This window comes from Nuphar pumila, chromosome 17 (genome assembly GCF_984573655.1).
Source record: "Nuphar pumila chromosome 17, dmNupPumi1.hap1.1, whole genome shotgun sequence".
NCBI lineage: Eukaryota > Viridiplantae > Streptophyta > Magnoliopsida > Nymphaeales > Nymphaeaceae > Nuphar > Nuphar pumila.
Genome location: NC_143265.1, coordinates 79,738,838 through 79,753,030, shown reverse-complemented (window position 1 = coordinate 79,753,030; position 14,193 = coordinate 79,738,838). Strand labels below are relative to the sequence as shown.

General features: G+C 36.8%; 1 protein-coding gene across 1 annotated transcript; it reads right to left on the bottom strand.

The window, feature by feature from the left end:
• Positions 1-1,114: 1,114 nt before the first annotated feature.
• LOC149812402 (large ribosomal subunit protein uL15c-like) lies at positions 1,115-7,380 on the bottom strand. Its single transcript, XM_089992805.1, has 5 exons — positions 7,241-7,380; positions 7,053-7,173; positions 6,720-6,932; positions 2,857-3,008; positions 1,115-1,583 (listed from the first exon to the last, which is right to left on the bottom strand). The coding sequence occupies exons 1-5, from the start codon at positions 7,310-7,312 to the stop codon at positions 1,362-1,364; spliced, it is 780 nt and encodes a 259-aa protein (XP_089848931.1). The 5' UTR covers positions 7,313-7,380; the 3' UTR covers positions 1,115-1,361.
• Between the last annotated feature and the right edge of the window lie 6,813 nt (positions 7,381-14,193).

The following is a 14,193-nucleotide window of genomic DNA, read 5'->3' as shown; positions in this document are numbered from 1 at the left end:
CGCAAATAAAAGCTATGCTTGCAAATACATGTCATAGTTCACAAAACGAGTATATTTACACATAGAAGCTTATGTTCACAAGTATATGTCATAGTTATCAAATAAAGAGCATTCGCAAATAAAAGCCTATGCTCGCAAATATAGGTCATAGTTCACAAAAAGAATACATCCGCAAATAGAAACCCTTGTTCTCAAATATAAGTTATAGTTAGCAAAAGAAAGGCATCCGCAAATAAAAGCCTATATTCGCAAACATAGGTCATAGTTTGCAAAAGGAGTACATTCACAAATAGAAGTCTAATGTTAACAAACGAATGACATCCACAAATAGAAGTATATGTTCGCAAATATAAGTCATAGTTTGTAAACGGAGAAAATCCGCACATAGAAGCCTATGTTTGTAAATATAGGTCATAGTTTGCGAAATGAGTACATCCGCAAATAAAAGTCTATGTTCACAAATATAAGTCAGATCACAAAAAGAGTACATTCGAAAATAGATGTTCATGTTGCATATGTTAGCAAATATAAATCATAGTAAGCAAACGAAGGACATCTGCAAATAGAAGCCTATGTTTACAAAAGGAGTACATCCGTAAATAAATGCCTATGTTGTCTATGTTGGCAAATATAAGTCATAGTTAACAAATAGAAGACATCTACAAATAGAAGCCTGTGCTCACAAATATAAGTCATAGTTCACAAACAGAGGACATCCGCACATAAAAGATTATGTTTGAAAACCATATATGTCTCATAAACATGTTTGTTTCACCCTTTGTAAGAAAAAGCCATGTTTCCTATGAAAGAGAACCTCTTTCATAGGAAAAAACATGTAACAAATGCCCCCTAAGAAAAAAATCCTGCTATCTGGATAAGCAGACATACAAACACACCGATAAAGATTCAAATTTTTGAAGACGCTCACTTTTAACAATGTGGTGAATCTTTCCAGGTCTTAGTAACAGAAGAACAAAAAAGATTAATTGCATGCAAAAGGATGGTTTATGGTACTCAAACATAAGAACTCTGAGTCATCCATTCATGAAAACAAAAAGAGAAAAAACAATTCAAAATAACTATAACCAATCAAGATAAGCAAATGTCTCGGAGGCAGCAGAAAAAAGCTTGATTTTCTCTTCTTTTTTCTCTAAAACAAAAAAGCACCAACATCCTTCCTTCAGCTGTAGGTAGAATTTAAACCTTGCCATGTGAAAAAAAACAGCAGTTTGCGTTTGAATTCATCATGAAGTGAACAAAAAGTGAATGGGTATATCACAAAGTTAATTGCACCTCTTGCAGTGCCATACTGCCTTTTGAGTTGATGACATAAGGTCATCACTTTACGTTTCACATTTGGTTCAAGCAGATGCTGAATCTGCTCCAGACGAGGCTGCTCTTTTCTTTGCAAAGTACTCCTCAGCTCGAGCTAAGTTCTTTGCAACAGAGGGCTTCACCCACTTTTTCCGTCCAGGCAGTACAGTTAGAGTGCACCCAGCAGCTTCAAGCTTCTCCTTAGCCGATGCTGAGAAGGAACGGGCTTTCACGTGCAGCTTCGTACTCAATTCACCATCTCCTAAAATCTGTTTATCCGGTTTGAATTAGATTTGGGCAGTAAACACTTGCACACACACAACCTAGAAAGATCCTACCTATTACAGTTATCTTTACAGGCAAAGAATTGTTACAAGAAACAGGGCATGCTACATTCTCACAGGCAGTTACTTCACATATCGGGCTACAGAGTTGATTATAATTCTGCATTACTATTCTGATGCAAGTTTTTTGCAAATGATGTAGTTTAGAAGTATCAATCATTACATTATTTACATGTTTGTACTTTCAAGGGAATCTCCTTTTTTTCCTGAGGGGTAAGGGGTGTGGGTTGCTACTCAGGGAAACCACATTAACAGAGAGAAACCTGTCACACTGGAGATTCCTACCGAGTTATGCTCACTCCTCCGACAGCATAAAACCCCAAGGCCATCCCCCTTACCCCCAAGGAGACTGCAGCTTTGCGTTGCGCAAAAGGGATGCCCCCTCAAGGGGGCAAACTCATCTTTTAATTTTTTGCACATCTAATTACAAATATATCGACTGTACACAGCTACTACTCAATATGAGCTTGCCATATTAGAAATTGACAGCACTTAACACCCCTATCTGTCTTAGTAGTTACTGTATCATTGAGGTAGATCAAGTTACCTAGTTGGTGCATGTACTTTGGCAGTGAAGGTGGGAAACGTGGCATATGTAGAACTTGTCAACTTTCAGCAATTTATTGGAAAACCATGAAAGATTGTGAAACTGTCCAAACAGACCCAACCTTTATTCCATAATATCCTGTCGATTAATGAAGGCCCATCTTTTTTTAAGAAATAGACACTGAAAGACCTTAATTTATATCTGTTCTACCCTTGCTTCAAAAAAAAAACCTTATGTTCAGTAGAGGAAGGACAATTTAGAAATTTTACTATAGGCAACTTAGTTTTAAAATACAGTAACCTCGGTCAATAAGACTTACATCCCCATTCGTCTATTTCTTAAAAAAGTTTGGGTCTTAAAATGTTTACTTTTCAAAGCACAGGCCAGTTTTTGGAATATATGGTAAAAGATGGATCCTTATGTCGATACTCACTTTTCTGATTCATTTGGGGCTCAAAATAATAACACGATAGTCACCACCAAATTATTATTTTTCATAACTGAAACATGTAGTAACTTTAGGGAGGAAGAATCAACTGCTATGGGGCTTTTAAATAAACATATCAACACTTGAATCTTTGACATAAGAAAAAGGAATTGACCTTTCAACATAGGCTTGCTACAAGCACAAGAAAAGCTAAAACGACATACCTTTAAAGGAAGTCTCCTTTCCCTACCAGATGGGTTTATCAATCCCTTTGCCTTTAAGGTCTCTAGTGATACCTCATCCCCTTCTTTAAATCCTGCACATTCTATATCTTTCAAGTTCACTGGGACAAACTTAGGCAAGCCTGCATGCATACCTGGAAACCAAAGGATAGGACACGATCTTTAGCACATATAGAAAAGGTGCTGCAAATATTGTCCTTGAAATGTTTGCGTCAAGGAAAAACTCATGATATTGTGAAAAGAACAAAAATGGTTTGGGAGCATATGAGGAAATTCTCAGAGGATTTAAAACTAAAAAAGAAAGTTAAAAGATATCACAAATGAGCTAAGTCACACGAACTCGGCTAAAAGGTCGACGCACCCGCGTCGACACGCCCCGACACAGGTGCGGACATGGGTGCGGCTTCAGACACGGGGCGGACACGGTCAACTAAGTGTCGGACTCGATCAACGCACCGGGGCCGAGTCCGTCCACATTTTGGACTCGGTCAACTTTGACCGAGTCTATTTTTGTCCATTTATTTTGGTAAGTTTGTGTTGTTACTTCAATAGAATTACTTTTTTATTTTTGCTTTAAAATTTACAATCTTATTATTGTTATATATATATATATATATATAACCGTGTCCCCGTGTCCAAAAAATTTGAAATTGCTCCGCACCTGTGTCGCACCCGTACCCACACCCATGTGACATAGCAAATGAGAAACTTTATATAAAACTTGATACAATATAAAAGACCAATAAATCCACATAAAACGGTAAACAGTATGTTAAAAGAATGACATAATTTGAATTTATCATGACATTAGCATAATTTTTTTTTTTTTCAAACTTACCACAATAAAATTCGAACTGTCTCCAATGTTTATTGCACAGGTTTAAACATTCACTATTATGATACATCCACATGCTCAAGAAAACATATATCATTGTACATGATGCACTAACAGAATAATACTTGAGACTTCACATGAAATATTAATAATGGAATAATGCTCTCGTTTATCATGGAAGACCAGTCACTTTTCCAAACATCTTTGTATATGTAGGAGATCAAAGCACTCACGAAGTGTTGGCATTTTTTAGTTAAAATCTAATTAAGTGAAAAGAAATGCACCAAAAGCAGCAATCAAAATCATGATAAAGGAACACCTCTAATGAAAAATCAAAGTATGAACATCCAAATGACAACTAACACTATTAATCTGTGTGTTTCTTGCTGAATCTTTCAGGTTGGGGCAAAAGTAAACAAGATAACCAAAAAAAGTCATGATAATTTCACAAGATAAGCTAAGTTACCAAAGTTAGATTTTTCAATTATGTTGACAAGCCAAAACATGGCAAAAATTACATCAAACAAAGCAGTGCCTCAAATCACATGCCATGATTTCACCGTGCCAGAACCAACATTTCCAAATTTCCAATAACACCAAATATTTTGCTAAATTTCTAAGAGGAAAAAGGTCCAATTTAGCAAATTTATCACCTCTATATGACAATCTTAGTGCCCACTCTACACACTTCGGAAAGTTAGAACTATGATATTGGGAGAAACTAGGAAGATATTGGTCTTTCAACCCAAAACTGTTGTCATAACATTACTTCAGTCAATATGTATTCCCTATATTCCTCTACTATAGTTACTGTAGACACAAACAGTTCAAATACCAGTATGGAAGAGTGGTTAAACTGTGTCAGGAGCATTAGGTAAAATAACTTTGCCTCCCAAAACTGGGGTATTGATATTATTTCAACCAATATATATATATATATATATATATATATATATATATATATATATATATATATATTCCTCCACTAAAGTTACTGTAAAATATGTAACAGTGGCAAAACTGCATTAGCTTTCAATAAAATAGCTTTACCTGACCTCCCGAACAACTGCCCAGAAAAAGCAGACTGGCCATAACTAACTAAAGTGTGTAAGAATTAAATTCACATATAGTCTCCACGTGTATTCAGCTTCTACGATGCACACCAGTCTTCCAATTAGACAGGCAAGACTACTTCCAAAGAATTATTCTTCTTGAATGCCTAAACCTATTCTTTCATTGTGAAACAACTGATTTCCTTCCACGAACAAATTACACTGGTTTCCATGACCAAGGAAAGGAAGTAAAAAAGGTAAACCTAAGATTGAGGAAGGTTCATTAAGACATACTAACTAATGATGCATTCGATTATCGATTGATGTAAAGATACTTATGCAGTAGTAGAATATACCAATAAACTCAAAAGTGATAAAAGAAGAGAATCCAGAGACCATACTATTGTTAATTAGTAGAGTACAACACAATGTCACGATCATGATTCATAGAACTCCAGCAGCCAACTGCTGGAATTAAAAGCTGGACATAGACAGCTTAACATAGAAAATGGTTATGGAGACATGATTTTGGAAACTAAACCTCAAAATATTTTCTATTGGCATTAAATCAAGAGCTGGGCTATGATCCACACCAGTAACCAGCTAATGTTCCAATAAGGAAAACTTTAGCATGAGGAGTTGGTTGCAAAGGTGTTAAAGCAAATGATGGCAGCTTTTGTTCAGAGTAAGGCTGTCTTTGGACCATCAGTCAAAGCATGAAGCCATAAACAGATATTGCAGAAAGCAGTAACAATCCTAGGGATATTTTCTCTTCAGAACTGGATCAAACTAGAATTAGATTCTTGATCCTTTCAATAGGAGGAGAATGGTCAGAAAGTGTTTGGAGATCATGTTACTCCAGCATGGTACCTGTTGAATCATCAGCAGTCTGCTAAATGACTTGCATAGACAAATACTAGGCAGTGATTTCCTCTTCCACTAAAATGATCCTGCTTTTAGATGGACCCATATTAAGCTTCCTCTGTTTGTTGAATGTTCTACCACACAGTATTAAAACATGGTATCAGTGCACATTTAAGGAGAACCAGTTAGAACTGGTCAATTGGGATTGAGGGCTACAACAGGCATATAGAAGAGTTGTCATGCCATTTTGCTTGAACTGTCTACGGCTCATACAGAAGGCTTAGGAACGTGGTCATCAAACCATAAGATGCATTTCAACCATACATGTGAAACAAGACAAAGAAAGCAATTGCAACCCATAATACAAAGCAGAAGCTCAAAGTAAAATAAAGTAGGATGACTGGTTCGGTCAAAATGGTTAACGGATAGAGAACAGAACAGATAAGTAGGCAGTAAAGTCTTGCATTTCCAGCGTGCAGCACGGTACCCATAATATCAGCTTCTTTTACATAACAGTAAAAACCAAAAGCCGCTACTGGTCAGGTCAATCACAATTGGTATTAGGATTTAAGATTCAACATTCACTATAAGGGGAGCCGGTAACCACTCCTTATCAGATTCGCAATGTAACCCAACATGCAGAAACATTGATATCAACCTTGTTTCCACAAAGCTGGTGACTACAATCATAATTCAATAACAATAATTGTTGCTACGGATCATTATATCTCAAAATGAGACATCATAGTTTTCAGAAACCAAATAGGGCCTAAACAACGCATGTTTCGTGAGTTGCGATCTAATCATTCTTGATAGTTGGTAACATGGTATCAAGAATTTTTACTAATTAAGCAACAAGGTGATAACAGCTAAACACGTTTGAACTAAACGCCTGGCACTTCCATGTCCTCCAGCATCCATTCACTATTCACTAGGATACCACAACGAAAGAGATGAATGAACACTAATCCTAATGCTTTCTTGATGCCATAATCATGAAATTCAGCCACCGATTTCCGAGCATGGTAGAATTCAAAAAGGAAGCTAGCAGAAACTGATGAGCAGATGGAAATGGGAATGGAGAGAATCAATACCCCCAGCAATCCCTCGCAGTTTCGGGATTCGTCGGTACAGCGGCATCTGCCCGCCCTCGAAACCGGGCCTAACGCCAGGCCCCGACCGGGATTTCTGGCCCCTCATACCGAACCCGCAGCTGTTTCCTTGCCCGGCTGCAATACCTCTCCCTTTCCTCTTCTGCCTCTTCCTGGAACCAGGCTGCGGCCCCAAATTGTTGAGCCTAAACCTACCTATAAACCGAACAACCATCAGAAACAAAAATATCAACCCACAACCATTCTCATTTCGAAGAAAACCCCAACAAAATAAACTATGATAGTTTGACCAACAAGCTCAGTAGAGTAAGTCACCGAGAGGAGCATTCGTTTCAGAGGCAACGGAGGAAGAAGAGGCTTGGCAGACAACGGAAATGATAGGTTGGTTCTTCCTTCTTCTCAAAACCAATGTGGGCAACGATGGAATTGAGCTTCCCTACGATAGAGATTCTGTGTTTTAGAGAGAGAGAGAGAGAGAGCGATTGATTGTTACTTTTTTCTACCTTGAGAGATGAGGAGTAACAGAAGGGCTTTAATTGCGAGGCAGGAGTGAAGGAGGATAGTAGAGCCGCCATCTTCTTCTTCGCCTCTCCCTGCTACTAATGGAGAGAGATGAATGGATAAAGCTCTCAGAGGAAGGCAGTTATCTTGCGATGCACATCCGCAGTCAATGGGTCGGGTCTGTTGGGTAATAGACCCGATCTGAACTTAAGTTCCCAGATATGGACATGAAATGCCAACCCAAATTAGAGTTGGGTTTCAAGTCGGATCGATCCAAACCTGACTTGAGCAATACACTGGCCGGGCTTGAATATGCATGGAAAAATGCACGAGGACGCAAATGCGTAGTTCAAAACCCAGTGTTGCGTTAAATAACTAGTGGGGGTCTGCCTAACCCAAGCTTGCCTTTAAAAAAAATAAAATACCTACATTGATTCATGCCTACCACAGCTTACATGGCTTTTTGTAGGATTTTTAAAATCTTTTTATTGAATCTGATCATATAATATAGATGCCTTCTACGTGTTTGATTTTATAGGAATCGACTTTTGCATCAGATTCCAATACAAGAGTGGGTTTTTATGAGGTTTGAAAGTTGATGGTGTAAAATTGTTACAAATATGTAAGGATTAAAAAATTATATATTTTTTATCAAAAAAACACTATCCAAATGATGTTTCCTAGCAAGTCAATCATGTCAAATGCATATGCAAGGTCAAATATGTGAAAAACAACCTAGAACGCCTATGTTGGCTTGAGATAGGTAAGAAACAAAGTAGGCAGCTACCTGCTACTATATAAAGAGAGAGAAAAAGAAAGAAAGATTTGAAGAGACAAAGATCCAAAAATCAATCTTTCTTGTAATTGATGAATCTTTGTTTGATTGATCAATGCCTGATTCCCTGACATCATGATTTATAGCTAACTCTAACCACTTAAATCTCAACTCTAAACAATGATCAAATCAGGAAAGGCATCACAATTTTGTTACTCCTGTTAATTTACTGCCTTTGCATTGGCTGCTTGATGCTATAACCTCTTGCTTTTCAGTTAGCCTTTACAAATACTTAATTTGTTTACATGTGCTTTTCACTCAAGATGCTTGATTGTGGTCAGCATGTTGTTGTTGTTTTCTATTCTTTAGACCTCATTGAAATACTCAAAGTAATTTTTCTCATGCATAAATGCATGAAAGCCAGTTCAGAGGCATCCATTCATGCATTATGTATTTATTCACAATAAAATTTAAGGAAAAACATAATTCTTTATTTATTCAAGCATTCATGAGTCTCATCCAAAGCAAAATAGAACATGCATCAACCATAAGTGTCCAAGAAAAGTGAAGAAAGAAAGAAGTCAAGCATTAGTAACCAGGTTCTTGCATCCGACAATGGCGGTGGTATGCTCCCAGTATTCCATTACTATATCTAAGTCTGATGCCCATAGATATGTCCCTGCCATGGCTTCCTGAAGACTCTCATCCAACAAATCATTGGAAGACAACGTAAAAAAATTGGCGATAGCATTGATCAAGAATATAAGCAACTCGATAATATGGGTCGAGTAACCAAAGAGCATGACAGTGAAGGTGAGCCTTGGTGAACTTCACCATCTCGTAGCATGAAGAAGGCAATATGTGTTAGGTATAAGAAGGAAGGGAAGAGAGAATTCAAATATGAAACGTGGGTTGTTTTCCTTTTTTTTGGAAAAAGTGGTTTTGATGACGTGGAATAGTCCCATATTGATTGTGTTTGAGTTTGTTGTGGGCTTTATAACTCACATGTAAACTCTTACATTTGTTCTTGACAATAAGAGGTTGGGATGACTACCACACACACATGCACGCGTGTCCGCCCGCCGTGCCGGGCCGGTTCGGGTTCGGGTTCTGGTAATTGGCTCTTTAGGGCCATATCCAATCAAGACCAAAGTACCTTTTTGCCCAAAGTTTCTGTGGATATTTGGATTCTTTAATGGGTTATGAGAAATGATAACGGGTCACGACTCCTCGTAATTTGTGCCCGTTATGGCTCTTTGGATTCCTTTAACGGATCTCGACTCTTCGATTTCCGTTAACGGGTCACGTCTTCTCGGATTCCGTAACGGGTTCCTTCCACGCTTTGTAACTGTTCGTGGGTTTTAAAAGTGTGGTTAGGGTTGGGGTTACTCAGATTTGAGAAGCTCTAATTCTTGAAGAAGAGTATGTGGTTTTTCATTTCCATGTTGCTCTCTCTCTCTCTCTCTTGAGTTATCCAGAAAGGATTTTTTCTGCAACTTTGGTTCGTGGAGGTTGTTTTCGAAGGACGATCCGTCGGAGTGCACCGGTCTGATCGTCGAGGCTATTGTATCCTGGAGGAAGGACGTCGGACTCTGTTTTGCACTGTATGTGGAGGCGAATCTTCTCTAAGGGGAGTACTTTCGTACGTCTTAGCCGTTTATACAGTATTAACATGCTTCTATTGTTTATATTATGTTTTGTGCATATGTTTGTTCATTTGCATATGTCTGGATTTTGGTATATGGTGGAACCCGACATGTTTGCTCCCTGTTATGGTTTCGATCGTTTGTTGATCATGATGTTTATATTGTTATATTTCCTGATTTATATCATGTTTTATATCATGTTTTATATCATGATGATGATTGTGAAACTGTGTGATCCGAAAATCGATACAACAATATGCACTACAATAAAATACACTTTTTTGCTGGCGCACCCGAGCAGTTGCTCTAGCAAAAAGCTTCTTTTACTGGGGCAGAAATTGAATGCACCAACGGAATAGTTTTCTCTGGTGCAAAAATTACGGAGCCAATGAAAAACCTTTTTGTTGGCGCGCACTTGAGTTGCACCTGCAAAAACTTGGTTTCTTTGGCCCAGCTCCAGCCTACGCCAGGAAATCCCAACAAAAAAATGTTTTTGCTAGCACACAGTAATGTTGCGCAAGCAAAATCTTGGTTTCTCTGGCCCAGCTCCAGCCTGCACCAGAAAATCCCAATAAACTTTTGGCGAGAGAGAATTTTTTTTTCATTTCTTCCTTTTTCCCCTCTCGCTGCTCTTGCGCAGTAGTGAGTTGTCGCCCACCATTAATGACAAGAGGAGAGGTTTCTCTCTCATCTCTCATCTCTCATCTCTCTCTCCATTAGGGTTTGAGCTTGGGAGTATGCTACTTTAGGATTTGTTCTCCTACTTGAGTGTGGCTATTAACTAGAATTTCATATGCTTATTGCTTTGTTGTTAGCTAGTTGTATTACAGTACTTTGAATGTACCCATTAAACTTGAGAGCTTCTGAGTCTTAAGATATTGTGGAATTTTGTAACTTTTATAGGTTGGATCAAGTTGATGGAATGATTTTCCTATTTCTTTAATAAATGGCTTGTATCTTCTTCTTGTTCGGAATCTTCCTGTCTAGGCATCCCCAATTTTTACATGCATTGTCTCTTTTATCTTGCAATTTTGGTGCATGCATCATTAATGACTATCCAAAGTCAAACCAGTAGAAAGCGTGAAGTGTTGTGTGTCGGTCAACAAGATTTTTGGGGTTGAAATATGGCAACTGAAACAGGGTTAGAGAAATAGCCTCTAAGTGTACGGTTGTGTTATCGACATCACTGGAAACTGACATTGTCTATAAAAGAACTGCAAAAAAATTGAAGTAAACTAACGTGCAAAATTTTAGCTAACTGATCTAAAACTAAACTGACTAGTTTCTTATTGGTTATCTTGCTAACCTTAGACCATATGTTGTTAGCATAATGGAAAATCGTTTATTTTTTATTGAGTTAATTGTTACATATCTTTATTGTGTCATTCTATTATCCTTATTTAAGTTTCTGTTTGGACTAACCTCTAGAGAAAACTCCATTGTTAGAGAACTTTGTAAAAGGAGATGATACTTATAGAAATTCTAGATTCAAACGAATACCCTATATTCAAAGTATAAATTATTTTCATGGAAACAACTACTTTGAGGTAACACCGTATAGCTCTTAAATAGTCATCTATTCTACGTTATTTAAATGGAAGTATTGCTACATTTGTTTTCAATCCTGATTTGTAGGTCGTAGTCCTGCTCTCAACATTCTAAATTTTAATCACAATTGTGACTTGTAAGTAATTATAGGGCTTTCTTTGGTTTTAGTGGCATCACTTCCTCTAGTTTTCTCTTTTGTGTTATCCTCTCTGTTGGTGGTTGTCTTCTTTAATAGTGTCTTGGTTTTTTTATCAGAAGAATGATCATTTTCTCCAAATAATTATTTTTTTGTCACCCGACATTGCTTATCTTTGTCTATACAAAAAAAATCATGTTCTTATTTGTCTATATTTTGGTTAGCATTTGATTATTTACTGAAGTGTCAGAAATTTATTTGTATATTTCACATTCTCTTTAGACGGTCATGAAAAGTAGAATAGGCAGCCATTGAGTGAGGCAGTTGAAAGAAAAGGATCTTAGATGCGTATTAGCACAAGCATGACACAAAAATCACTCTCTCAAAGTTTATGCAAGAATAGAATTGAAAGATAGTGTGGAAGTCACTTCCCTTAAGCCATGTGTATTGACCATAGTTGAATATAAGATTTTGTGCATTCATTCATGTTTCTCTTGTAAGGGCAGATCCAACGTCATCCTTACTTGGATTAGAACTCTATATATTTTTTTTAAGATGAAAGTGGATTATATTTTTGATATCCTGCAATCGCAACCATATTCTTGGTTCTAATTATATATTCTATATCTGATCATCATCAGTGCTTTTGTTGTTAATTTATGCAACACAAAGTGCATTTCATTTGATAATCAATGCAAATGAGTACAATAAGTATTGAATACACAAAGGAAGTAGAGAGACAAAGAGAGAAGTTAGGGTTAAAGGAGACCTAAGAGAGGAGAGAATAAATATTCAATATTGTTATATCGTATGTGTGTAAAAATCAGAGGGTCGACCCCTTTAGAGTACATCAAAAAGAAAAACTAAAAGAAAGACTAGAATACCCCTTATAAAGTAGGGTATATACATAATAGTCTAATAAAACTACTTTACACATACTTATTCTATACAATATCACATAGACTTTCAATACTCCTCTTCAAACTTGGAAGGATGTAATGGAATCATTCCAAGTTTGGAAAGAAAAGAACTAAAATGTAAAGGAGGAAGACTTTTTTTTAACATATCTACTATTTGATTCTTTGAGTTGATATGCTCTGAAGTTATAACCATGTCTTTATAAGCACTTCTTGTATAATGGCAATCTATTTTAATGTGCTTGGTGCACTTATGAAACTTTGAATTCTTGGCAATATAAACAGTACTCATATTATCACAATATAGATGTCACATGAAATTCTCAACTCTTTTAATAGCCATCGTATTCAAATAATCTTAGCCACAACTTAAGTCATTGCTCTTTATTCAGCTTATGCAGTGGACAAAACAATCATTTGTTGCTTCTTGCTTTTCTACGAGATCAAAGAACTTCTAAGAAAAATACAAAAGCCTGTAGTAAAAAGTTGATCTCTAGTGGAGTCACCAAAATCAGCATCACAGAAAGCTCTCAACTTTTTGCCATACGAAGATGAGAAAAATATGCCACAGTGCATAAAATCTTTAATATACCTAATGATCCTGAGTACGGTTGCAAGGTGAATTGATATGGCAGCATTCATAAATTGACTCACTACATGAACTGCATGAGTTATATCAGGTCTAAATATAGACAAATATGTAAGGCTCCCAACTAACTACCTGTATAGTACATGATCCTCTAGCTGAACACCATCAGTTGCCCTCATCTTCAAGTTTGCTTCCATGAGAGAATTTATTTATTTTGAATCATCTGTTAATCTTACTTTGACAACCAAATCTGCAGCATACTTATGTTGGGGCAAGTACAATCCTCTTAGAGAGTAGATTATCTCAAGCCCAAGAAAAAACTTTAAACGCCCCAAATCTTTTATCTCGAATATATTGGCCAACTTTTTTTTGGTCTCTTTAGTCTTCTTTATGTCATCTCCAGTGATAATAATATCTATATAACGAAGCAATATACATTTTCCAAGAGCAAAAGAAGACACAAACAAAACAGGATCATGATGACTCTGTTCAAAACCAATTGACCTCACTGTTGAATAGAACTTTTCAAACCAAGCTCGAGGTGCTTGTTTGAGACCATATAGAGCTCTACGAAGCCTGCATACTCTGTCTTTTGGATCTGAGTATCCTTATGATAATTCCATATACACTTCCTCTGGTAAATTCCCATTCAAGAATAAATTCTTGACATCTAACTTCCAAAGATCCCATTGCTGCATCGGAACTACTGCTAGCAGCGTACGAATTGTTGTCATATGAGCCATAGGAGATAAAGGTTTTACAAAATGAATTCTGAAATGTTGATTGTATTCTTTAGCTATCAATCTGGCTTTATACCTCTCCATTGACCCACCTGCCTATGTCTTTACCTTATACACTCATTTGTTAATAATAATTTTCTTTGGAGGAGATTTACTAGTTTCCATGTCTCCATTCTTTTAAGCGCATTTATTTCATCAACCATAACTCTTTGACACTCCTTTCCTATTTCTTCTACATAAGATTCAGGCTCAACATATGAATGGATTAAGGCTAAAAAAGCACAATGATGAGGTGCAAAAGACAAAACAAGACTGAAGTACAAAAGGTCTAAAACTTTTACGTATCTAAGAAGATGCGAAAAAAGAAGATGGTAACTCTAAGTTTTGTTGTTGTTGTCTCATATCAGCTATCGCAGGAATGAGATCAAGATTAGCCTATTCACTTTCCTACTCTTCTATTTGATCTAAAAATGAGATTTTAATCATACTTTCATGCCTCCTTAATTAGGTTTGACAATACCTATCATCTCTAGTCAGAACTTGCTCCCCTTGACTCTCCATCCTCTCTCTCCCACCTTTCCTTTCTTCAAAGGGAACCAAGAAG

What these genes read in the sequence shown, in the direction of transcription:
- LOC149812402 (XM_089992805.1), bottom strand. Translation starts at nt 7,312, where the DNA reads ATGGCGGCTCTACTATCCTCCTTCACTCCTGCCTCGCAATTAAAGCCC. An exon ending in GTTACTCCTCATCTCTCAAG is followed by an intron (nt 7,174 to 7,240) that starts GTAGAAAAAAGT and finishes TCTCTATCGTAG; the next exon opens with GGAAGCTCAATTCCATCGTT. An exon ending in ACTGCGAGGGATTGCTGGGG is followed by an intron (nt 3,009 to 6,719) that starts GTATTGATTCTC and finishes TTTGGTTTCCAG; the next exon opens with GTATGCATGCAGGCTTGCCT.